The sequence below is a fragment of the Oryx dammah genome, unplaced genomic scaffold, assembly GCF_014754425.2.
Source record: "Oryx dammah isolate SB20612 unplaced genomic scaffold, SCBI_Odam_1.1 HiC_scaffold_25, whole genome shotgun sequence".
Classification (NCBI taxonomy): Eukaryota; Metazoa; Chordata; class Mammalia; order Artiodactyla; family Bovidae; genus Oryx; species Oryx dammah.
This window is the reverse complement of record NW_024070209.1, coordinates 10,403,708-10,429,217: the sequence shown is the minus strand read 5'-3', so window position 1 is coordinate 10,429,217 and position 25,510 is coordinate 10,403,708. Positions and strand designations below refer to the sequence as shown.

At 37.8% G+C, this 25,510-nt stretch overlaps 1 protein-coding gene across 1 annotated transcript; it reads right to left on the bottom strand.

The window, feature by feature from the left end:
* MOB1A (MOB kinase activator 1A) lies at window positions 1-24,732 on the bottom strand. The gene is made up of 6 exons (XM_040223907.1): window positions 24,462-24,732; window positions 21,381-21,547; window positions 9,644-9,737; window positions 8,121-8,254; window positions 3,757-3,920; window positions 1-2,803 (listed from the first exon to the last, which is right to left on the bottom strand). The coding sequence occupies exons 1-6, from the start codon at window positions 24,473-24,475 to the stop codon at window positions 2,726-2,728; spliced, it is 651 nt and encodes a 216-aa protein (XP_040079841.1). The 5' UTR covers window positions 24,476-24,732; the 3' UTR covers window positions 1-2,725.
* Window positions 24,733-25,510: the final 778 nt, after the last annotated feature.

Genomic DNA, 25,510 nt, shown 5'->3' with positions numbered 1-25,510 from the left:
TGTTATCAATGTCATGATGAATACAGATGTGCATTTCTCAAGTAGGCAGCCACATGAGCTAAGGATCTACAGGTCTTAAGATGAAAGGAAATACTTTGTTAACTGGCAGCCTACTAAAAACCACTTTTTTCACAGTTTGGCAAAGAATAAAGGAGCCATTTGGTTGTCAATACAAAAACTGTAGAACAAGGAAGTTTCACTATTTAAACAAAAATCTGCACATCATTGTCCGAAAGTTTTTTTTTTTAAGGCCTGGAAATTAAAGCACCAGAGGATTAACTGCATAATTCAGCAAGTACTATCCAACCCATGATTTTAGTCGGGTGTGAAGAGCAATGATGAGACACTGAGAGAGGACTTCTGATTAGGAGGAGCCAGGGGAGTGAGTGTTACTCAGGGAGATAAATCAAGATTGAGAGGAGTCAAAGACTGACTCCTTCCAACTTCAATCAAAGGCTGGCCTTCTAGCCAAGCCAAGAAGGTGCTATTTTCTCCATGTTCTCTGCCCTTTGCTCCATCTCTCCTGTTTACTTACTGGCCTTGGATATAAATAAATAATGTTAACACAAATGTTTGGTTGCACTGTTGGTTAAGCCAGATTAACTGGGAATGCTTTTTTGGTATTGCTTTTAGTTTTTTTAAAAAAGGGACATTTTGAATTACCTGAATTCTTAATTACCAACAAAGTTTTAAATCTATGTTCCATTATTAAGCTGTCTCTACTACTGTTACTTTAGTTACTTAGTTTTAGGGCTCTAAGTCATGCAGAGAGGGATGATTTCTACCACTGAAAATAAATGAAGGAAAGTAAGAACACTTTTATTTGATGATACTTGAAATATTAGAAATGATAAAAATACAATCTTGAGAAATATTTCATTCCTAGCAGACTTAATTAAAGCCAACAATGTTCAAAGTCAAGAGGCAGTAATATCCTAACATTCTAAAAATCTTCTTGTTTGGAAATGATCAACATAAACATACAGAATGCCTGATGGTTCTTTTGGATAATCTTCAAATGAGGATTATGGAATGTTTCATAGAGGACTTTTTTTAATAAGAGATTTTCCCACTATTTCCCAAAACAATGATGTATGGTTTCAGCCTAAATCAGATAAAATGTTTTGTTTCCTTTAAAATTCTATATATATTTAAGAATTTATTGAAATTGAGTTATTACAAAAATGGAGTTTCTAAGTCATTTTTTCTTTACAATCTAGTAGAATAATAAAAATAAATAACAAAAAACACCTTCAAAATTTAACCTTAACCAAAGGTATCAAGGAACATGGTGAGTACTTTGCAAAAATCATAGCTCTAAAACAAATGTTGATGAACTTCAAGTGTTGCCAGTCTGGCAAGTCTTTAGCAATGTGTGCCTCAATACACTTCGAACAATCTAGATCTGAAAAATCTAATGAAAATTAGATCTTTTCTTCACTAAAGGAGATTCTTTTTACCCCAACAGAATAATTTCAAGTTTTGATACAAAAACAATTAAAACAAATAAAACGCCAATCCATGAAGTTTTTTTTTACTTATCCCATTTTTGTGTCCTTTAAACATATACCCCCCTACCCCCGACACACACACACACACACACACATTAAAGAACATGTAGCACACCAAACTTTTAGCTGGGTTATAAAATGTGCATACCTTTAAGGTTTTTAATTATGGTTTTCCTTATGTTTTAACCTTATTGGGATAAAGTTCATGCATTTCTATACTACTCTTAACTAAGTATCAAGACACAATAAAAATACACAGAACTAGTTTCTATTTATGGAAAACTCAAAACAAAATAATCAAGTACTCTTGAGTACTTTCTTCTATTCTCCTATCCAAATTTCAAGGCCTCTGAAACCAAAAACATGAATGAAAATAATGGTTTTTGAGACCCAAATTTGTTGTAATTTTTTTGGACGTCTTCCTTTTCTCAGCCAAAACCTACATATTAAAATTAATCTGAATGAAGCTTTTCAAAATAAAAATCTGCAAGACAATTAATTCTTAGATGCCTTAAAAAAATTCTTTGATACACACTAAAAATCTAGATAGGCTGTGAATAAAATCCCAAATAAAGATTAAAAAATAAAGTCATTTTAGAAATAACTCTGGTTGCTCCCATACCATGTCTTATGATGATTTAAATTGCAATCATGGATTTTGAAAAAAAATACATGTATATTACCTATAAAAACACGAGCATATAAACTTCAAACTAAAAGGTTATCCAAAGTGACACAAATGTTTTTAATCTAAAGAAAATTTCAAAATGCCTCTTCTATTTGTAAAATAAAAGCAAAATAAAACTGATCTGATTGCATTATTAGGAAATTTGTTCTGGAAGCTTGTCAACAAATTATTGGTAGAAATTTTTTATATCCATCATGCTGTTACCTGAATCAGACTTCAGTCATCTTCTTCAGTAAATGAATAAGTAAACTAATAAACTACAAGTTAGTCCTCATATACTACAACCAAAAATGACTCTGTGGTAGTAACAGCAGTGATCATACAGTGCCTCGAATTCAGCCATGTCCTGAATTTCTCTCTGAAGGTATTAGGCCAACCTACCTTTGGGACAATTTTATCAGTAGACACAGACAATTGGTGTCTTTTTATCCTGTCTTAAAGTCTGTATCACTAGTCTATAACAGAAAGCAATGAGATAGCTCTAGCAGTAGATGAAGCAAGAAGGTAACTGTTCCAGAAGAAAAATTTATCTGTCTTTTGATCCAAGCTTCTCAATTAATTCCTGAAGAGGTGCCAACTCACGCCTATCAATCAGATTAAACTCCTAAAAAAAGAAGAAAAATAAAATTAAAAAGTAGATCTAAAATTAAAACTCTATGTCACTCAGAGAAAGGATTCCCAACTCTAGCTTTCTGAAATCCAAAAGAATGATGAAATAATCTCTATGAATATTTTAAAATAGGATCATTTTTACTCTCTATTTTAAAATACAAGGGACTTGATAGTGGCCTCCATACCTACATCTACATACTATCTATGACAGGCAACAATCTCTAAGAAAGACAAAAAAGAAAGCACAGTACATTCTCCTATGTGTAGTACACAGAATTGGATATATAATATCTACTCTAAAAGCTACTGATTTTCCCATCAAAATATCTATAGAGAGATATTTCTAAAGTTAGGCTAAGGAGTCCCTATTCTTTGATCATTTTTTTCAAACAATGTGAATTATTTTTACTTTAAAAAGTTCTAATTCCAACTAAGGGCCCATAAGGAAATAGGCCACACCTCTGAAGGGGGTGGTTCTTTGTGACGTTTCTAGCTGCTAACTTTGTAAGATTTGGCCTGAAGTAGATTTCTGGAAACTTAAGATAGTAGCTAACGAGTTTTTGCCAAAAGTTTCTCCTTCAGGCATAGACATCTCATGAAACGACACAACCCTAGATGTTTTCCCCATGGCATCCCTTTATTCAGCGGTGGCAACGGGACATCAGGGTGTTGATAAGCTTCCCTGGGTGTTTGGTGCATCATGTCATATTCCAATCAAAGACCAGGGCAGGTCTCTCCAGAGGCAAAAGGCCCCAAATGGGGGTGATGCCTTCTATTCTGTTATGTACATCAAAGAAATAAACAAGAAAAAGGGAATAAAACAGAAGAACTCTGCATGCTTACCTCTATATCTATAGATAAGATATTACAAATACTCTTTATTAATTACCGATTCAAATACATCCATGTCAAAGGACACGGCAAATTCAATGCAATTCAACTTACCTGAACGAAGAAAATAAAGTGCTTAAAGGAGGTGTTGAGGTGGGCTTCCTCCTGCAGCTGCATTACAGAATCAAAGTGCTGGTGATAAATATGGGCATAAACCCTGAACAGACGCTTTAGAATGGTCTTTGCCACAGACATAAAGTTTTTAGGAAATGGGACACCTGTAATATATATATGTCTCAATCAGTCTTTATCAGTAAGAGGAAAATAAATAGCAGAAAAATTCAGACAATGCCATGAACATCTCCAATACACAAATTCACAAATACAAGCTTCTATCCATATATATATATTGCAAAAATACAAGGGAAAAAACCACCCAAACCTAAGTATGTGAGGTATCTTTATACCACACTTTTGCTGACTGCCTTAGAATAGCAGGCACAAGTGACAAGTTATGGAAGATGACGCTAAATCAAAGTTGAATTTTATTTGTTTAACACTGGAGAATTTCTCCCTAAAATTAACGGCAACAACTTGTTTTTTTGGCCCTGTCATGCAGCCTGTTGGGAATCTTAGCTCCCCAGTCAGGGATCAAACTCGAAGCCCCTGCATTGGAAGTGTGTTTTAACCACTGGACTGCCAGGAACTCCCAGGAAGTTCTATTTACAGTTTAGACTATAAATAGAAAATTTTTACTTTTGGGAATTTATAACTCTAAAAAGATTTTTTACACACACACACACACACACACACACACATACTCTACCAGGACTGGGAACCTTCCCAACCAAAAGAAAAAGGCACACCTTGAGTCATTAGTATCTACTGTCTACAAATAAAAATTATTTTATCTTCTGAAGTACTCTGAAAATCTAGTCTTCCTTCTTAGACTAGGAGTCCCCAACTTTATATTTAATTTTTTAAAGTGTTATTTCCATTTTCCTGTAGTGTAAGAAGAGGAATAATACTTTCAATAAAAGGGAAGAATGGCACCTCCCTATTTTTCAAAGAAAATAAATATCTCCTCATAAAAGAACTGGGAGACATCGTAGTCATCTCTCTCCAAGCAGTGCAGGTGGGGATCTGACTGGCTGCATTTCTGAGAATTTTGGTTGACAAGATCAATGCTTCTTAGGAAACAGGCACAGAAGACAGTACAACAGGCACGGAGTACAGTTGACAAACACACAAGAAGGTTCCCAAATAACCTAGAAAAGTTGGCCTAATAACACTATACTCCTCTTTAACAGGTCCCTTTCTCTAATTTTTCAGAAAACAGAAGTTAGAACGCTTTCTCCTTCCCTGCATTCTGCACTCTTGACTTCTCCACCAGTCCGTGACAGTCTGACACGTAGTGCATTTTGCTCTTGTGAGCGGATGTATGCGCATGTGTTCCTCCACCCCTCATCCCCAGTCTCTGTAACAACTTGCCTTTTCACACATTATTCTGAGTTATGGACATGTTTTTCTGGACTTGGTCCTCTATTCATGTATTGAAGAGATGGATATTTAAGTCAAATCCTTTTTCTGTCAGAACTAGCAAATGGGCACCTTGCTATTAAAAAGAATATTAATAAGCTAGATATATTAGCTTAAAAATGAGTAACAATCAAGTTTTGTCTAAAACAATACATAATGGCATATGTTAAGATCTGGATAATAGTCTAATGAAGGGGGAAATAATTCCAGAACATTAGGATAAAATATTGAAGAATTGGGAAGGTGAAGAAAGAGAATAATGACAAAAGTATTCTTTACCTCCATAAGAGGGCTGCTAAGCTGCTAAGTCGCTTTAGTCGTGTTCAACTCTGTGCGACCCCATAGACGGCAGCCTACCAGGTTCCCCCGTCCCTGGGATTCTCCAGGCAAGAACACTGGAGTGGGTTGCCATTGCCTTCTCCAATGCATGAAAGTGAAAAGTGAAAGGAAAGTCACTCAGTCATGTCCGACCCTCAGAGACCCCATGGACTGCAGCCTACCAGGCTCCTCCATCCATGGGATTTTCCAGGCAAGAGTACTGGAGTGGGGTGCCACTGCCTTCTCAATAAATACAAGTGATTTATTTTAATCTAAGCACTTTCCAAGCTGAATTTAACATTCAAGCACAGCCAATACACAATAAAGGATCTATGAGAAAGGAAACAAAAGGCTTTATAGAACAGAAAAAATGACCAACAGCAAACAGACCAAATCTAACAACATGACATAAATTTTTCTCCTAAGAGCCTCTGATTAGATTTCAAAAGGGAATCTGCTATGTTCTGAATGTGTGTGTGTGCATGCACGTGCACGCACTTTGTTGCTCAGGTGTGTCCAACTCTTCGTAGCTCCCTGGACTGTAGCCCACCTGGCTCCTCTGTCCATGGGGAGTTTCCAGACAAGAATACTGGAGTGGATTGCCATGCCCTAATCCAGAGGATCTTCCTGATCCATGGATCAAACCCAGGTCTCCCACACTGCAGGCTTTGTGCCTCCTTCAAAATCATATTGAAATTCTAACACCCTAGACAATGGTATTAAGAGGTGGGGCCTTTGGGGGTGATTAAGGCCATAAGGCCTCTGCCCCTTTGGCTAGAATTAGTGCCCTTATAAGAAGAAACAGAGATGGTTTCCCTCTCTGCCATGTAAGGATACAACGAAAAGACTGTTTTCTTGCTATCTGTAAACCAGGAATAGGACCTATGACAGAACCTGACCATGCTGGCCTCTGATCTTGGACTTCCAGACTTCAGAAGTTAAGAAACACATCTCTGTTGCTTATAAGACCTCCAGTCTCTGGTACTTTTTGTTATAGCAACCCAAACAGATATGACAGAATCTAACAATATGTTGTTCATTAGATACCCTATACTGAAAATGACAGGGACCAATCACATCTATAAATATCAATGCCAAAATCTTAATCGAAATATCCAGAAATAAAAAACTCTTGCACCGGAACATTGAAAAAAAGAGAGAAAACCTTACGATCAACAACAGAAAATAGAAGAGCATCTGATAAAACCCTACAATCAATTTGATTTTTAAAAATTCACAAACCTCTAACCAAAAGTAAGATTCCTGCTTAATGCTGAAAGACTAGAAGCACTCACATGAAAGTAAAGAAGAGGATGTTTGCCTTCATCACCTTTACTCAGCACTGCTCTGAAAGTACTAGTTACTGCAATTAGTTAAGAGTACACGAGCAGTATATTTATCAGAAAAAAATTAGTATTATCTTAGTCTGATATGACTATAAACTTTAAAAACTCAAGAAAACCAATCCAAAAGAAATAGTCAGAAACTGATGGTCAATTATAAAATTCATAGGTACATCAACAGCTTTCCTATATACTAAACAATAACCAGTTAGAAACCAGAGTATCAATAAAAACATTAAGGGCCTATGAATAAACTTAAGAAACATGAAGGACTAAAGTAAAATACAAAATTTTTCCAAGAGGGAATAAGAAATAATTAAAAGACTGTTCTTGGATACAAAGACTCAGTATTGTCTAGAGAACAAGAATCCCTACATTAATTTACAAACTGAATGAAATCTTAATAAAAATCTCACAGGTCTTCTTTATACCTTGACAAAATGTTTATAAATTCTTTGGAAGAACAAACTTTCTGGAATAGCCATGAGTAAGTATTCTGAAAAAGAAGAGCAAGGAAGAGAGACTAGGCCTACAAGATGTTCAAAGATACATGGCCGTGGTAGTTAAAAAACAGTGTGGAATTTCTGTAAGAATAAAGACATTTAAAGACTCCAAAACATATGTTAATTTGCTGTACACACACGAAAATCAGGGGATAAAAGACCCATGTATTTGATAAATGGTACTGGACAAACTGACTCGCATTTATAATTGGGAAAAAATTCCTGACAGAACAAAGATTTAAAAACAAAACCACAAAAGTACTAAATGAAAGCATCGACAAATGTTTTTATGATCTTTAAGTAGGAAAGTCCCTTCTGATCCAATCATCATAAAGGCAAAGATTAATATGTCAAGATAACATACATAGCCAAAAAACCCTCATAAACAAGTCAATAGGACAACCTAAAGAAAAATACAACATGCACAACAAAGATCTAATATATCCTTAACATAAAGAAACAGAAAAAGGATATAAACAGGAAACAAACAACAATCAATAAACCAAAAAACGCCCAATCTTTTCAATATTTTGTAAAATGAAGATTATATTAGAAATTTATTTACCCATTTTAGAAAAGAAAAACTGAGAGGCAACTAGTACTGACGAAGAAACACAGGCAGACACAAACATGGCTGGAAGGAGTATACATCTACCACCTTTTTGCAGAGAAATCTGGCAATCTTTATTAGATTTTGTTATACTAACAGAGCATTAAAAAGAACATAACACATTTATCATTTAAAAACAATATTAGTTCTACAACATTAACTCACCAATTTTAGAAGGAAAAAGAGTTTCATCATCAAGTTGATCCTGAACCCAAGTCATCAAATAGTCAATGTATTTTGGTGCAGAACATTTGATTGGCTTTTTAATATTAGTACCATCTGCCCAATGATATTCATATCTGGAGAGAAAAAAGTTTTAGTAATAAAGTTTTAAAAAACATGTTGCAATTTACAATCATAGTAGGTTCACAGTTTGTCTACATTGTTAAGTGTGTTCATGCACACATACACACACATATAATTTTAGTAAATTAACCAAAGTTCTACTGAAGATTACTTGGGAGTCCCTGCAGAAAGACAGCTGACCCTTAAACAACATGGGTTTGAACCACACAGGTCCATTTATACACAGATATTTTTCAATAATAAATACTACAATCTACAGTTGGTTGAATCCACAGATGCAGAGGGACCATGGATATGAGGGCCAACTCAACTTACACAATATTCTGAAATACTATGGTAATAAATGGAAAAGAAAAAAGTATGTCAGCTGGTTATGCTGGAATTTGTTTTACAACATAGCCCTGAGAAAGGCCAAGGAACTGAGTTCCTGTCAGTTAGACAGAGGGTGCTGAGGAGTGGGTAAGGTGCTGATGGATCCTCCCTATTCTGAGCTTGTTGGCCATTAAGAAATTATCAGTAGAGCCTGTTTTTTTGAGAGGGTTCTAAAGAATAAATCTTATGCATGCATCTTTTTCTACCTCACCTTTGCTAAGCTAGAATGACTAATAATAAAACTTCACTTTACGGACCATTTAAACCAAAGATAGGAAATTTGAGGACTAAAACAACACTTCACAAAATAAAACACATCTCTCTTAAAATAATGTAACTCAAATTCACTGGGGACCTCTTTCACCTTTACATAAAAACGACACAAATTCAGAAAGGACTATTTTTTCCCAAGAGGTAAATATCTTAATACCATCTATTATCACATAAAAGCAATCAACTGTTATAGGAAAAAAGACTGGAAGGATACTAAAACGTTAATTCTATAACATCTTAATCTTGTGGGTGATAAAGGGTTCTACCTCTTTGTCAATATTTCTAGAAATTTATTACAGTCAAAAATTTTTAATCTAGCTTCTTTAAGCCAGGTAACTAAAGCAGCACAATTTGGAAGTAATTAATACCAAATAAACACAAGGAGAAAAATTAAATATTAAAGGGTCAACTAAAAATTCTAAGAAATTAATTTAAAAAATAGAAACAAAACCATTAACAAAATTGAAGAAATAGCTTTTGCAAAGGCAAGATAAATCTAAATTTCTTTACTTTTGATCCTACTGAACACATACTTACTACAATGCAATTATAAAAAATCAAAACACTGGGAAACACATACCAAAGTATTTAATAACTAAAAGGCTAAAGGTAAGCTTTTGTTTTCACAAGTGAACAGGCAAGAAAAACAATAAGTCTTTACTATTTAATTTGTATCAATTGGTAATTAGCTTTATTTAGTAATAAATAAACACCTATATAATAGCCAGTATAAGTACCTTGGACCTGCAGACATGACTGGACAGCTTGCTTCAGTGCAGAATTCTGTGATAGTTCCATATAACATGTTGATCTGATTGAAGAAATCCACAGCTGGAAAATTAATAGAATTGTGTTAAAATGTTTATGTAAACACAATAAAACATCAGTCTCTCAACTGGAGGATTCAGTCAAGAATCTTCAGGAGATTCAACAATCCAGGGGCACTATAAATTCTCTTTTTTTAATTGTCACACCTAAAGTAAACTTTAAAAATTATTTATTTATGTGGCTGTGCCAGGTCTTAGTTGCAGCATATGGAATCTTTAGTTGCGGTATGTGGGATCTAGTTCCCTGACCAGGGATCAAACCTAAGCCCCCTGCACTGGGAGCTCAGAGTCTTAGCCACTGAAATCACCAGGGAGCGCCCTTAAGTAAACTTTTAATATACACTTATTTTTAATATACTAAGGTTTTAAACAGCCTGTAAGCAGGAAAACATTAGAGATATTAATAACAATGGCAACTGAGCTTCCAGTTCAAGATGGCAGAGTAGAAGAACGTGCACTTAGATCGCCTCCTGCAAGAGCACCAAAACTGCAACTAGTTATGGAACAACCATAGACAGGAGGATGCTGGAACCTACCAAAAGATACCCCATGTCCAAAGACAAAGAAGACGCTGCAGCGAGATGGTAGGAGAGGCGCAATCATGATAAAATCAAATGCCACAGCCCCTGGGTGGGAGACCTATGAAAGTTCTCCCACTGTTGTGAAGATTCTGAACCTCCCATCAGGCTTCCCAACCTGGGGATCCGACAAAGGGGCTGGGAATCCCCAGGGAATCTGATTGAAGGCCAATAGGATTTGATTACAAAACTTCACCGGACGGGGAGAAACAGAGGCTCCAGACTTGGAGGGCACAAACAAAACCTTGTGTGCACCAGACTTAGAGGAAAGGAGCTGTGACTCCACAGAAGACTGAACCAAAACTACCTGCTGGTGTTGGAGGGTCTCTTGAGGAGGCACAGGTCAACAGGGGCTCACTACAGTGTCGGTGGCACTGGCAGGTCCCCCTTGGCGTAAACCCTCTAGGAATCCCCCAGTAAAGCCTACCAGAGAGTCTATAAAACCCAGGGCTGGGTCACCTCAAGCCAAGCTTCCAAGAAGGGAGCACAGTTCAGTTCAGCTCAGTCGCTCAGTCGTGTCTAACTCTTTGCAACCCCATGAATTGCAGCACACCAGGCCTCCCTGTCCATCACCAACTCCCGGAGTTCACCCAAACTCGTGTCCATAGAGTCAGTGACGCCATCCAGCCATTTCATCCTCGGTCGTCCCCTTCTCCTCCTGCCCCCAATCCCTCCCAGCATCAGAGTCTTTTCTAATGAGTCAACTCTTCGCATGAGGTGGCCAAAGTATTGGAGTTTCAGCTTTAGCATCAGTCCTTCCAAAGAACACCCAGGACTGATATCCTTTAGAATGGACTGGCTGGATCTCCTTGCAGTCCAAGGGACTCTCAAGAGTCTTCTCCAACACCACAGTTCAAAAGCATCAATTCCTCGGCACTCAGCTTTCTTCACAGTCCAACTTTCACATCCATACATGACCACTGGAAAAACCATAGCCTTGACTAGACAGACCTTTGTTGGCAAAATAATGTCTCTGCTTTTGAATATGCTGCCTAGGTTGGTCATAACTTTTCTTCCAAGGAGTAAGCATCTTTTAATTTCATGGCTGCAATCACCATCTGCAGAGATTTTGGAGCCCCCCAAAATAAAGTCTGGCACTGTTTCCACTGTTAACCCCATCTATTTGCCATTAAGTGATGGGACCAGATGCCATGATCTTCGTTTTCTGAATGTTGAGCTTTAAGCCAACTTTTTCACTCTCCTCTTTCACCTTCATCAAGAGGCTCTTTAGTTCCTCTTCACTTTCTGCCATAAGGGTAGTGTCATCTGCCAGCAATCTTGATTCCAGCTGTGCTTCTTCCAGCCAGTGTTTCTCATGATGTACTCTGCATATAAGTTAAATAAGTAGGGTGACAATATACAGCCTTGACGTACTCTTTTTCCTATTTGGAACCAGTCTGTTGTTCCATGTCCAGTTCTAACTGTTGCTTCCTGACCTGCATATAGATTTCTCAAGAGGCAGGTCAGGTAGTCTGGTATTCTCATCTCTTTCAGAATTTTCCACAGTTTATTGTGATCCACACAGTCAAAGGCTTTGGCATAGTCAATAAAGCAGAAATAGATGTTTTTCTGGAACTCGCTTGCTTTTTCCATGATCCAGTAGATGTTGGCAATTTGATCTCTGGTTCCTCTGCCTTTTCTAAAACCAGCTTGAACATCTGCAAGTTCACGGTTCACGTATTGCTGAAGCCTGGCTTGGAGAATCTTGAGCATTCTTTGGCACTGGACTTTCCTGATGGCTCAGATGGTAAAGCGTCTGTCTACAATGTGGGAGACCTGGGTTCGATCCCTGGGTCGGGAAGATTCCCTGGAGAAAGAAATGGCAACCCACTCCAGTACTCTTGCCTAGAAAATTCCATGGACGGAGAAGCCTGGTGCAGGCTACTGTCCATGGGGTGGCAAAGAGTCGGACACGACTGATCGACTTCATTTTCTTTGGCATTAGAATGAAAATTGACCTTTTCCAGTCCTGTGGCCACTGCTGAGTTTTCCAAAGTTGCTGGCATATCGAGTGCAGCACTTTCACAGCATCATCTTTCAGGATTTGAAAGGGCTCAACTGGAATTCCATCACCTCCACTAGCTTTGTTCATAGTGATGCTTTCTAAGGCCCACTTGACTTCACATTCCAGATGTCTGGCTCTAGGTGAGTGATCACACCATTGTGACTATCTTGGTCGTGAAGATCTTTTTTGTGCAGTTCTTCTGTATATTCTTGCTACCTTTTCTTAATATCTTCTACTTCTGTTAGGTCCATACCATTTCTGTCCTTTATTGACCCATCTTTGCATGAAATGTTCCCTTGGTATCTCTAATTTTCTTGAAGAGAACCCTAGTCTTTCCCATTCTGTTGTTTTCCTCTATTTCTTTGCACTGATCACTGAGGAAGGTTTTCTTATCTCTCCTTGCTATTCTTTGGAACTCTGCATTCAGATGCTTATATCTCTCCTTTTCTCTTTTGCTTTTTGCTTCTCTTCTTTTCACAGCTATTTCTAAGGTCTCCCCAGGCAACCCTTCCCATCCGCAGATAACTGGACTAAAGCTTTACTGCCCACCAGACCAAGTCCCACTTTTTCCCCGCCACCAGTCCCTTCCATCAGGAAGCTTACACAAGGCTCTTAGCCTCTTCCATCAGAGGGCATTGAGAAGATGCAAGAAGAATCACAGTCCCCCAGCAACTAAAACAAAAACCATATTACAGGAAGTTAATTAGCATGAAAAAGCAGAAATTTATGTCCTAGATGAAGGGACAAGTTAAAACCCCAGAAAAACAACTAAATCAAGACACGATACCTTCCAGAAAAAGAATTCAGAGTGACAGTGAAGATGATTCAGGATCTCAGAAAAAGAACGGAGACAAAGATTGAGAAGATGCAAGAAATGTTTACCAGAGACCTAGAAGATCTAAAGAATAAACAGAGATGAATAATACATTAGAAGGAATCAATAGCAGAAATAACTGAGGCAGAAGAACGGACAAATGATCTGGAGGACAGAATGGTGGAAATCACTGCTGCAGAACAGAATATAGAAAAAAGAAGGAAAGAAATGAAGACAGCCTAAGAGACCTCTGCTGCTGCTGCTAAGTTGCTTCAGTCATGTCTGACTCTGTGCGACCCCAGAGACAGCAGCCCACCAGGCTTCCCCATATCTGGGATTTAAATGGACCAATATTCAGATTATAGGGGTCCCCGGAGGAGAAGAGAGAAAAAGAAATTGAGAAAATATTTGAAGAGACAGTAGCTGAAAACTTCCCTAACGTGGGAAAGGAACTGGTCAACCAAGCCCAGGAAAACATAGAGTCTTAGGCAGGATAAACCCAAAGAAGAACACACCAAGACACACAGTAATCAAACTGACAAAAACTAAAGACAGAGATAAAACATTAAAAGCAAGAAGGGAAGAACAACAAATAACATACAAGGGAACTACTATCAGACTATCAAGTTGATTTCTCAACAGACACTCTATGTGCAAGAGGGGAATGGCAAGATATCTTTAAAGTGATGAAAAAGAAGAACCTACAACCAAGAATACTCCACCCAGCAAGACTCTCCTTCAGATTTCAGAGAAATCAAAAGCTTTCCAGATAAGCAAAAGTTAAGAGAATTCACCACCACCAAACCAGCTTTACAACAAATGCTAAAGGAAGATTTCTAGGCAGGAAACAAGCGAAGGAAAAGACCAACCTACAGAAAATAAACTCAAAACAAGTAAGAAAATGGTAACAGGATCATACACAATCAATAATTATCTTAAATGTAAATGGATTAAATGCACCAACAAAAAGACAGACTGGCTGGGTGGATGAAAACATGTGCATGTATGCACTTCTATTTACCACATCACTCTGCTTGACCCCTCAAATTGTATGTAATTATGTTCTTAGGTTAATCATGTCCCCATTATGGCTTACAATTGTAATTATCGTTTTTGTGTGGCTATTGAGTATGAAAATTGATAAACATCTCCCACTATCGTGATTATGTAACTATCTCTCAATACCACTGTATCATGATTGGTCAAAAGAAAAATAACAGAATTCTGTATTACCAAAATTACCATTTAATAGGAAAACCTATAATCACGTCTTAAAATCTGGACACATTATCAGAATTAATTTGGAATTTTTTGAAAAATACAAATACATAGGTATAGATTTTTTTTGCGCCAGAGTTCCAGATATGTTTCTAATGCGCAACCATGTTTAAAAACAACTGGACCATACGAGGAAATTTTACTTTTATCTAGTTTGTTTCACTTTTTCTATTTCTTATTCAATGCTCCCATTTAGTTAATGTCTTCCAATTTCTCCATCTGTTCTTTTTTTTTAAATTTTTCTTTCTCAAGCCTTTATCAAACATAGTAGAAAACTCTTGTATTCATATATATAATGTGCATAATATATAAATTTTAGAAAACCTCTGAATTTTTGCCTAACTAAAAAATTTAGTCTGTTTGACTTGGTTTAGTTTGATTCTACTTGTTTGCTTCAGCATGAACAGAATGCTAGATTTCTAATTAAAAAAAAAAAAAGATATGCAACACAGGTTTACTGTATAGCCCAGGGATTATTGATTGTGTTGCAAGGTACAGTCAATATCTTGTAATAATCTATAATGGAAAACAATTTCAAAATTAATATGTATACATATATAACTGAATCACAAAAAACATTCTACTTTTTGAAATTTAGTAACGTTTATCTTTTTACCAGTTTTTCTAAATGTCCTATGAACATCTAGTAACAATGTATGAGATACAAAATTTTAAATACATTTGTTTAGAATATAAGATTGTTATTGTTCAGTCCCTAAGTCATGTCTGACTCTTTGTGACTCCATGAACTGCAGCACACCAGGCTTCTCTATCACTAACTCCTTGAGTTTGCTCAAACTCATGTCCATTGAGTCAATGATACCATCCAACCACTTCATCCTCTGTTGCCCCCTTCTCCTCCTGCTCTCCATTTTCCCCAGCAACAGGGTCTTTTCCAATGAGTCAGCTCTTGGCATCAGGTAGCTAAAGTATTGGACCTTCAGCTTCAGCATTCATCCTTTCAACAAATATTCAGGGTAGACTTCCTTTAGGATTGACTGACTTGATCTCTTTGATGTAAGGGACTCGCAAGAGTCTTCTCAAGCACCACAGTTCAACAGCATCAATTCTTTGGTGATCAGCCTTCTTTATGGTCCATCTCTCACACCAATACATGACTCCTGGAAAAACCAACCATAGCTTTGACTAGATGAACCTTTGTCAGCAAAGTGATGTCTCTGCTTTTTAAAACACTGTCTAGTACTGACATAGCTATTCTTCCAAGGAGCAAACATCTTTTAATTTCATGGCTGCAGTCACTATCTGCAGTGATTCTGGAGTCGAAGAAAATGAAATCTGACACTGTTCCCACATTTCCCCCATCTATTTGCCATGAAGTGATAGGATCGGATGCCATGATCTTAAAGTTTTTTGAATGTTGAGTTTTAAGCCAGCTTTTTCACTCTCCTCATTCACCTTCATCAAAAGGTTCTTCAATTCCTCTTCACTTTCTACCATTAACGTGGTTATCATCTGCATATCTGAGGTTGTTGATATTTCTCCCAGCAATCTTGATTCCAGTCCAATGTTCCATGTCTAATTCTTACTGTTGCTTCTTGTTCTGCATACACGTTTTGCAGGAGGCAAGTAAGGTAGTCTGGTATTCCCATCTCTTTAAGAATATTCCAGTTTGTTGTGACCCACACAGTCAAAGGCTTTAGCACAGTCAATGAAGCAGAAGTAGATGTTTGTTTGGAATTCCTTTGCTTTTTTTATGATTCAGGGTATGTTGACAATTTGATCTCTTGTTCCTCTGCCTTTTCTAAACCCAGCTTGTACCTATGGAATTTCTCAGTTCATGTACTGCTGAAGCCTAGCTTGAAGGATTTTGCTGGCATGTGAAACCAGTGCGATTGTATGGTAATCTGAACATTCTTTTGCATTGCTCTTCTTTGGGATTGGAATGAAAACTGACTTTTTCCAGTCCTGCAGCCATGGCTGAGTTTTCCAAATTTGCTGGCATATTGAGCGCAGCACTTTAACAGCATCATCTTCTAGGATTTGAAATAGCTCAGCTGAAATTCCAACACCTCCACTAGCTTTGTTCATAATAATGCTTCCTAAGACCCACTTGACTTCACACTCCAAGATGAACGGGTCTAGGTGAGTGACCACATCATCGTGGTTACCTGGGTCATTAAGAGTTTTATACAGTTCTTCTGTGTATTCTTGCCACCTTTTCTGCTTCTGTTAGGTCCTTGCCATTTTTGTCCTTTACTGTGCCTATCTTTGTATGAAATGTTCAAATTAATATAAATAAAATCTACTGTATTTAAATTATTAATGACATTATTCAAGATGCTCCTATTCTTATTTTTTCTGCACTTGATAAAATATTCTCAGAGAAATGTTAATATGTCTCACTATGATTATATATTTTTTCTTTTCCCTTATATATCTTCTGATTTTTGTTTTATGTATCTTTGCTGTTAGGTGTCTAATGATTAATGATGTCTATCTTCTTTGTGAATTGTACCTTTTATCATTAAAAATGCTCATCTTTGTTTCATTTAAAAGTAAATAAATTTAAAAACAAAAATTCTAACTTAAAGGTAATTATTACATTAGAATATACAATTTGATGACATCCAAGCAAATGAAAAGCCATACCTTCTTATCAGTCTCGACCAGACAATACTATTTGTGTTAGGAAAGAGAGGAAAAGTATTGTGAATATACTGTGAGGGAGGTGTTTCAGCTATATCAGGCATTTAAAAAATCTAATTTATGATAAAAAATTGAGACCCAGTGCATATTGAGGACATAAAAAATACATGAGATAAAGTCCCTTGTCCTAGAGTCTCTAGCTAACAAAAAGGACAAAATCAAGAGAGGGATAATACAACATATAAGAGAGCATCCAAAGGCCAACAAAAAGTGCTAGAAGAATTCAGAGAAAAGGTAACATCTTGAGAAGCTGAGACAGTCAAGGAGTACTTTCTTAAAGAGCTTCAGCTAGAACTGGAAGAAAACAGAAGAGGAAGGGGGTAAGAAACTCAGGCTTAACTGACTGAAACATACTGCTTTGCACACAGAAAACCACATAAGCCTTGGAAAGATTTGTTAAAATGTCTCAGTTCCCTGTCTAAAAGACTACCTAAACGCAACTAGGGCTTTTCCAAGTTTCTTAAAAAACAAATGCATAAAAAAGCTCCACCATGTCAAAAGGAGTTTTATACAAAACCCCCTCATTTATAAACTTTCCTCTTAAATTAGTCATGTTTTCTAGGAAAGTAATACATTGAGTACTCTTTCAAAACAAAGAATGCACCTAGATGGAGTGCTGGTTATATTGGTCTGTTCTCAAAATATGGTCCAGAGATTCCCTGTTTCATAGGGGAAACTGTGAGGTCAGAAATATTTTAATTGCTCTGAATTCTCACTCTCTTAGGAGGCACGGTGGAGCTGTCCAGAGGCTCCATGGTGTGACACCACAACAGACTGAATACAGAAGCAGTATGAGAATCCAGTCATCAGACATTAAATAAGATTTGCAACCAATGCCATACTTCTCACTAAGATTTATTTTGGAAAATAACTATGTTTATAAAAATACACTTGTTAATGGGTAATGTAATGGGTTTATTATTGCTATTTTTAGGTGAATTTTAAAATAAATATTTTTAATTGCTCAGTTTTAATTTCTAACACAAGATCATTAAACACAACTCATATAATTAAAAACTCTTTGGGTTCTCAATAATTTTTAAGAGAACAAAAGGATCCTGGAAGCAAAAGGTTGAGACTAGCTGATTAGAGCAGTAAGTCTCAAAGAAAAGTCTAAGGCTGAAGAAGGCCAACAGACTCCTTCAGAATGAAAGATGATACACAGATAGCCAATAGGCAAATGAAAAGATGTTCAACACTGGGGCTTCCCTGCTGGTACAGTGGTTATGAATCTGCCTTGCAATGCAGGGGACACTGGTTCTATCCCTGATCTGGGAAGACCCCACATGCCTTAACTGTAAGCCCATGTGCCACAACTACTGAAGCTTGTGCGCCACAGAGCCAGTGCTATGCAGGAAGAGAAGCCATTGCAGTAAGAAGCCGGTGCACTCCAACTACAAAGTAGCCCCCATTCTCCACACACAGTGGAGCAAGCCCACACACAGTAACAAAGACCCAGTGCAGCCAAAAACAGAGAAATAAATGAAGATGAGAAACAACATCAAACAAGATGTTCAACATCACTGATTATTAAAGAAACACAAATCAAAACTACAATGAGGTGCCACCTCACACCAGTCAGGATGGCCATCATTAAAAAGTCAACAAATAAATGCTGGAAAGGATGTGGAGAAAAGAGAACACTCCTGCAATGTTGGTGGGGATGTAAGTTGGTACAGCCACAGTGAAAAACATTATGGATGTTCCTCAGAAAACTAAAAATAGAATTAGCATATTATCTAGCAATTCCACTCCTGGGCATATATCCAGACAAAGCTATAATTCAAAAAGATACACGCACTCCTATGTTCACAGTAGCACGCTTCACAATAGCCAAGATACGGAAACAACATAAAAGTCCAAATGAACGCATAAAGAAGATGTGGCACATATACACAATGGGATACTACTCAGCCATAAAAAAGAACAAAATATGGCACGTCCTGCTGTCCAGCGGTTAAGACTAGGTGCTCCCAATGCAGGGGGCATGGGTTCAATCCCTGGTTGGGGAACTAAGATCCTGCATGCTGGTCCCCACCCCGCCCCGCAAAAAATAATCCCATTTGCAGTAACATGGATGGACCTAGAGATTATCACACTAAATGAAGTAACTCAGAGAAAGACAAATACTATATGATATCACAAATATCAGAGAACAGACTGGTGGTTGCCAAGGGAGGGGGGAGGGGATGGAGGAAGGATCAGTTAGGAAGTTGGGATTAGCATTTGTAAGCTTCTTATATATAGAACAGATAAACAACAGGTCCTACTAATAGTAGGAAGAATTAATATCCTATGATAATACTGAAAAATATAAAAAACATATACATAACTGAATATATGTATATATAACAATCACTGTGCTGTAGAGCAGTAATTAACACAACATTGTAAATCAACTATACTTCAATTAAAAAATCTAAAAAAGAATAAGATAATAATTTGAATAAGATTACAAAAAAGGAGTCTTTTCTGAATAGATAATACTTAACATGGTTCACATAACAAAAGAGAGATAAAAATATATACAGAAAAAAATCTAGGGACTTCCCTGGTGGTCCAGGGATTAAGAATTCACCTTTCAATGCAGGGGATGCAGGTTCAATCCCTGGTCAGGGAAATAAGATCCCTCATGCCACTGGGCAACTACTGAGCCCACGAGTTCTAGAGTCCATGCGCCAAAACGAGAGAGAAGCGGCAAGGAAACATTCTGCATGCCACAACTAATATCCAACACACCCAAATAAATAAATAATTTTAAAAAAAGATCAATTCCCAACCATTCCAACTTCCCCCCTACACACAGGTAACTACTAATTTTCTCTGACTCTTGCCCCGTAAATTTCCTTATCCCATCTAACACAAAAGAAAACACATTATATAGTTTTGCACCTTGTTTTTTTTTTTTTTTCTCTTAGTAACATGAATAACATTTTTTAATGAGTTAAAGAAAATAAAATTTTTCTTAATGTGGCTACTGGAAATTTTTAAATTACATTTATAACTTACAATATATTCCTATTAGGCCACACTGACCAAGGCAATGATTATCAACCCAGAAGCATCTACACTGTTGGAAGTATGTACCACCACTTGAGAAGTAGTCTTAAAATAAACAAAATCAAACCTGAATTTGACAAAAGCTCCAAATCTGTACTAACATGGTAGCCACTAGACACACAGGGCAATTTACATTAAAATGAAGTGCAGTTTACATTAAAATGAAGTTAAATTTAAAATTCACTTTCAGTCTCAGTAGCCACATTACAAGTGCTAAATGGCCATAGTGAAGATACACATTTTCATTATCACAGAAATATGTCTGGGATTTCCTTCAAAATAATCAGGGTAGTATACAGAAACAGCATAAGGCCATGTATTGATAATTGCCGAAACTGGATAACAGATACCTGGGAATTCATTCTACTAGTTTCTCTACATTTATATGTCTGAAAATTTCCATTAAAAAGTTTTAAAGATTCCTGGAACAACAAAAATTCCTAGTAGACTTAAACTCTATCATCCAGAACTGATCTCATCTCAAAAATGATGGACTCCAAAATGATGCTCCAGTCTCGGCATATCCTCCCATGTCATGCCCTTACCTTCCTGAATTCAGAGTGACTTTCAGCTCATGGATCACGCTGCTTTCTCCCAGTCTCTCAATTTCCTTCTGACTACTCCAAAGTCACAATAATCAAGTGACTGACCAAAGCAACTACGCTTGACTTTTCTGTATACACAGGCAAATGAAAGGTGCTGGGAGTGGGGGCACAACTGTGAAGATAGATCCCTACAAAGTCATGTCCATCACAGGTAGGATCTTTGTATTTTATCAATTTCTCATTTGCCTTTACTCAGCAATTCAGACCATTCTCAGAGATTAGCCCAAAGCACTCTTCATTTCTCCTCAGGTCTCTCTACTCAACTACACAACTACACCCTGAAGAGAAAACACTTTGGACGTATTTGCACTTACATGTTTCTTCACTGATAATGTTTTATTATGATACTTAAATACTCAAAAGGGCTTCCTTGGTGGCTCAGATGATAAAGAATCTACCTGCAATGCGGGAGACCTCGGTTCAAGCCCTGGGTTGGAAAGATCCCCTGGAGAAGGGAATGGTTACCCATGCCAGTACTCTGTCCTGGAGAATTCCATGGACTGTATAGTCCATGGGGTCGCAAAGAGTCAGACATGACTGAGTGACTTTCACTCACATGCACAAAAGAAAATTCATTAACAAAAAGACTTTAGCAAAATCTTATCAACTAGTAATGTTGAAAATTATTAAAAAAACTTACTGTTAACAGCAATCCATTCATTGAGGTCCTCTCCCTCTGGCAACATAACAGCTTGTCTCAAATTCCCACTTCCTAGAGTTGCTTCTGCATGTTTTAAGAGTTCATACTGATGAGATCCTTCAGGGATATTCTTCTTTGGTTTGAATGTTTTAGAAGAGCGGCTACTACTGTTAGGTTAAAAGTAAGAATATATCCATTTTTAGGACCGGACATAGAATGAACATTTTAGGCATATAAATTGTTTTGAAATTAAAAAACATTTCCCGTAAAGTGTGACAATGTGGGGGTGGGGGACACACAATAAAGTAAAGATTTAAAATTTTTACAAAGTTTCCCCTACACAGAAACAGGAATAGCAGCACAATTTCACATAAAGGGCAATTTTATTAAGCTGCACAAAGCAGTCTGGTATAACAGAAAGGGCAACCTAACCAACAGAAGAAAAAACCTGGATTCTAGTTCTTGATCTGCCACTAATTCTGTGATGTCTTGAGAAACCTAACCTCCTTTTGGCCTGTTTTCATCTACAGAAAGCAGCGCTGCGAGAGTGGTAGTTCTAAGGCTCTTATAGCTTACAAATCCAGTTTTCTGTATCAAAATACTTGTGGTGCCATCAAAGCAAACATTTGAAATTTATGGCAGGGAAAATAAACAACTGGTTTTGGAGGGGAAAAGCAAGCTTTTATTCCTCTCTCACACCATTCATAAGGTCTTCCTAATATGACACAAAGCTCAGGAAAAAATGGACAGATTTCTAACTATAACAATTAAAACTTCCATAATTCAGGGGAAAAAAGTACTTGTAACATATATTACAAAGTATGAACTACATAATAAAGGGCTTTTATAATTGGTTAAGAAAAGGCTTTAGAAAAATGGGCTAAAGAGATGATTATATAATTCAGAAAGAAAAACAGTGACAAATGAACAGATGTGAAATGCTCCTCAATCCGTCCCTTCTGCTTCTAGGCATCTGTCCTTGATAATATCAGGATGTGTTTTCCAAGATTGTTTTCAATAGTGAAAAACCTGGAAACAATCCTAAAGCTTACTAGTAGAGAAATGAGTATGACACATCTATATCATGGAATGCCATACGGCAATTAAGAAGAACAAGACAGAGCTACATGAATTCACATAGATAGATTTCAATACATGGTCACACATATTACAATATGAAATGTACAGGAGAAGTCTATTTTGTAAATGCACAGAAAATGCCACCCATCAAACTGATACTGGTGATTACTTCCAGGAAGGGAAGGAAACAAGACTGAGGACTTTTACTTTACCTGAGTAATCTGAATTTTAAATAAGACTGATTGTTAAGTAAAAAGGAGTTATGAAAACAATAAAAATCTAACATGGGAAGCTTGTTTAACATAATAAAGAGCTAAATTTAATAGCGAAGTATTACATTAGAGGGAATGGCCCTTTACAATAAAAACAAGCTGTGAATGACAGGAAGCTAAATATGGAAAACTAGCAAGAAAAGATGTCTCAAGGTTGTGTATGATCTTCATGTAAGTGAAGACGTCTGTGCTTCAAATGGCACCATCAAGACAGTGAAAAGAATCTACAAAATCGGAGAAAATTTTGTAAAATGCATATGTGATTAAGGGACTTATATCCAGGATAAAGAATTTTTACAACTTAAAACCAAAGACAAGCCAATTTAAAAAATGGTCGAAGTGTTTGAATAGATATTACTTCAAAGAATATACACAAATTGCCAATAAGCACACAAAAAGGTGCTCAAAATCATTAATCACTAAGGAAAAACAAATTAAAATCACAATGAGATACCATTTCACATCCACTTAGGATGTGCTATAATCAAAAATTCAATTAGCAAGTGCTAGAGAGGCTGTGGGGAAATTTCCAAGAGAATTAACACATACATCCAAAACAAAAATCTATACACAACTTTTACAGCATCATTATTCATAATAGCCAAAAAGCGGAAACTCAGTTGCCTATCAACAAAATAAAAGTTTAAAAGAAATAAACAGAGCCATATTTACGTCAAAAAAAAAAAAACAAAAAAAACAAATAAGAACTGTGCATCCACAAACAAACCACCAACTAAACATTAACATAAGAAAAAGACTGGTTATGGAGGGGGGGGTGTTCTGGTAATAAGGAAACTTTCAATTAAAATATAAGTCAAATAGATTTTTTGATATGGTAATCACACTTAGAAGGCTATTCGCTTAAAAAATAATCCAAAGGGGAAAAGCGATTATTAGTTAAAGCTTTGTAATCGTATTTTACAATAGTAAAATACTAGAAAAGAATCCAAATTTCTCACAATAAGAAACGGGGTGAACTCTGGTTATGACACACTTAGATATCAAGTATGTGGGTGATGCCCATAACTAAAAATGGATTCGCTCATACAACAGATATTTAAGCAGTACACTAGGTAGAGAGGGTCACTCGAGGAAAAAAAGGTGTTACAGCAATGCTTCCCAAACGTTAATGTGCTTAAGAATCATCAGAGAATTTACAAACTTTTCCCACTTGAAGGCTCATTTGGGTCCAACAGCTATCTCTAAAACAGGATTCTACTGAGTTAAGATGTTAGTTAATTACACAAATTCACAAAGTGGGCTGAATCAGAACTGTTTGTAAAGGCCGCAGCTTAACTTTAGAGACACTCCCACATTTTCCAGGGGCGGCATTTTTCCGCGGGGGAAATTTAATCCTGACGATAATAAAGCTGGCGTACGGTGGAATAAAAAGCTTAGTCAGCATGCATCGTTACTAAAAGGCTGGGGACGTGAGAGAAATTGGGAGCCCCGGGTCGTCTCTCTGCCCTCAGGCGCACTCGGGCGGAAAAGTTTCGAGGCGCTACCGGCCTCGGGGCCTTTCTATACCCCAACCTTCTCGCTCCGCTTCCTTTGCCTCGACCTTCATCTCCGTCGGCTTCTGCCCGTATCCTAGACTCCCCCAAGACTCCGAGCGCTAGCAGAGCAAGCACCTGGCACCCCTACCCCGGCCCGGGCGACTGCCCTCGCCTCACGCGCCCCATCGCCCCTTCCGGCCCTCACTCAGCCCTGGGGCCCCGGCCACACTCACAAGAGGAAGCTCATCTTCTGTCCTCGGAGGGGAGGGGCCGCTGGCCCCCGCCGCGGTCAGGACTCGGAGTCCGCGCGGAACCGGGAAGGAGCGGAAGGTCCGAAGCCGGCGGACAGCCGAAGCCGGCGCCGCCACAGCTCCAAGCCCGGGTGGAACCGAGGCAGAGCCGGTGCGAGCGGGTGTGAGCAACTGAACCCGCCTAGTACTCCTCCCCCACCTTCCAGACCCAAAATGCGGAACCAGCAAAATCTCGCGATCTAAGGCTTCGTTCCCCCATCTAGGCGCCGCCCCCCACCTCTAGAGCGTATCTACAAACCCCCTTTTGCACCGCCCGCTCCTTCACCTCAGCCAATCAGGGGCCTCTAAGGTCGGGTTTCCGCTCCGGAAGTCGTGGTGGGTTCACGGTCCTTGGCCTGGAAGAATGGCTGACCTTGCGCTTGGTTCTGATTGTCGCTGTTGTGTGTCTCCTGCCTCCGTAGGTGGCAAGAGGCCTTTGTGAGCGCAGAAACCTTAATTTTTTTTTTTTTTCCATTGTGGTGTGAAGTTTGTGGAATCTTAGTTCTTTGACCAGGGATGGAACCTGGGCTCAAGACATAGAAAGCCCTGAGTCTTCATTCCCTAAAAAAAATGTTTTAAATTTTAATTTGATTTTTAAGTTGAGATTTAAAATTCATTCTTTATAATAATTTTTGAGTAATTTTATTTATTTTATCATTTTGGGGCTGTGTTGCAGCTTCGTTGCTAAGCACCAGTTTTCTCTAGTTGTGACAAGCAGGGCCTCCTGTCTACTTGTGGTGCACAGGCTTCTCTCTGTGGTGGCTTTTCTTGTTGTGGAGGGAGCATAGCCTCTGGGGCATACCAGCTCCAGTAGTTGCAGCACCTGGGCTCAGTAGTTGTGGTTCCTGGGCTCTAGAACACAGCAGAATAGTTGTGGCACACTTGCTTGGTTGCTTCTCAGCATATGGGAATCTTCCTAGGTCAGGGTCAGAGATGGAACCTGTGTCTCCTGCATTGGCAGGTGGAGTCTTTACCACTGAGCCACCAAGGAA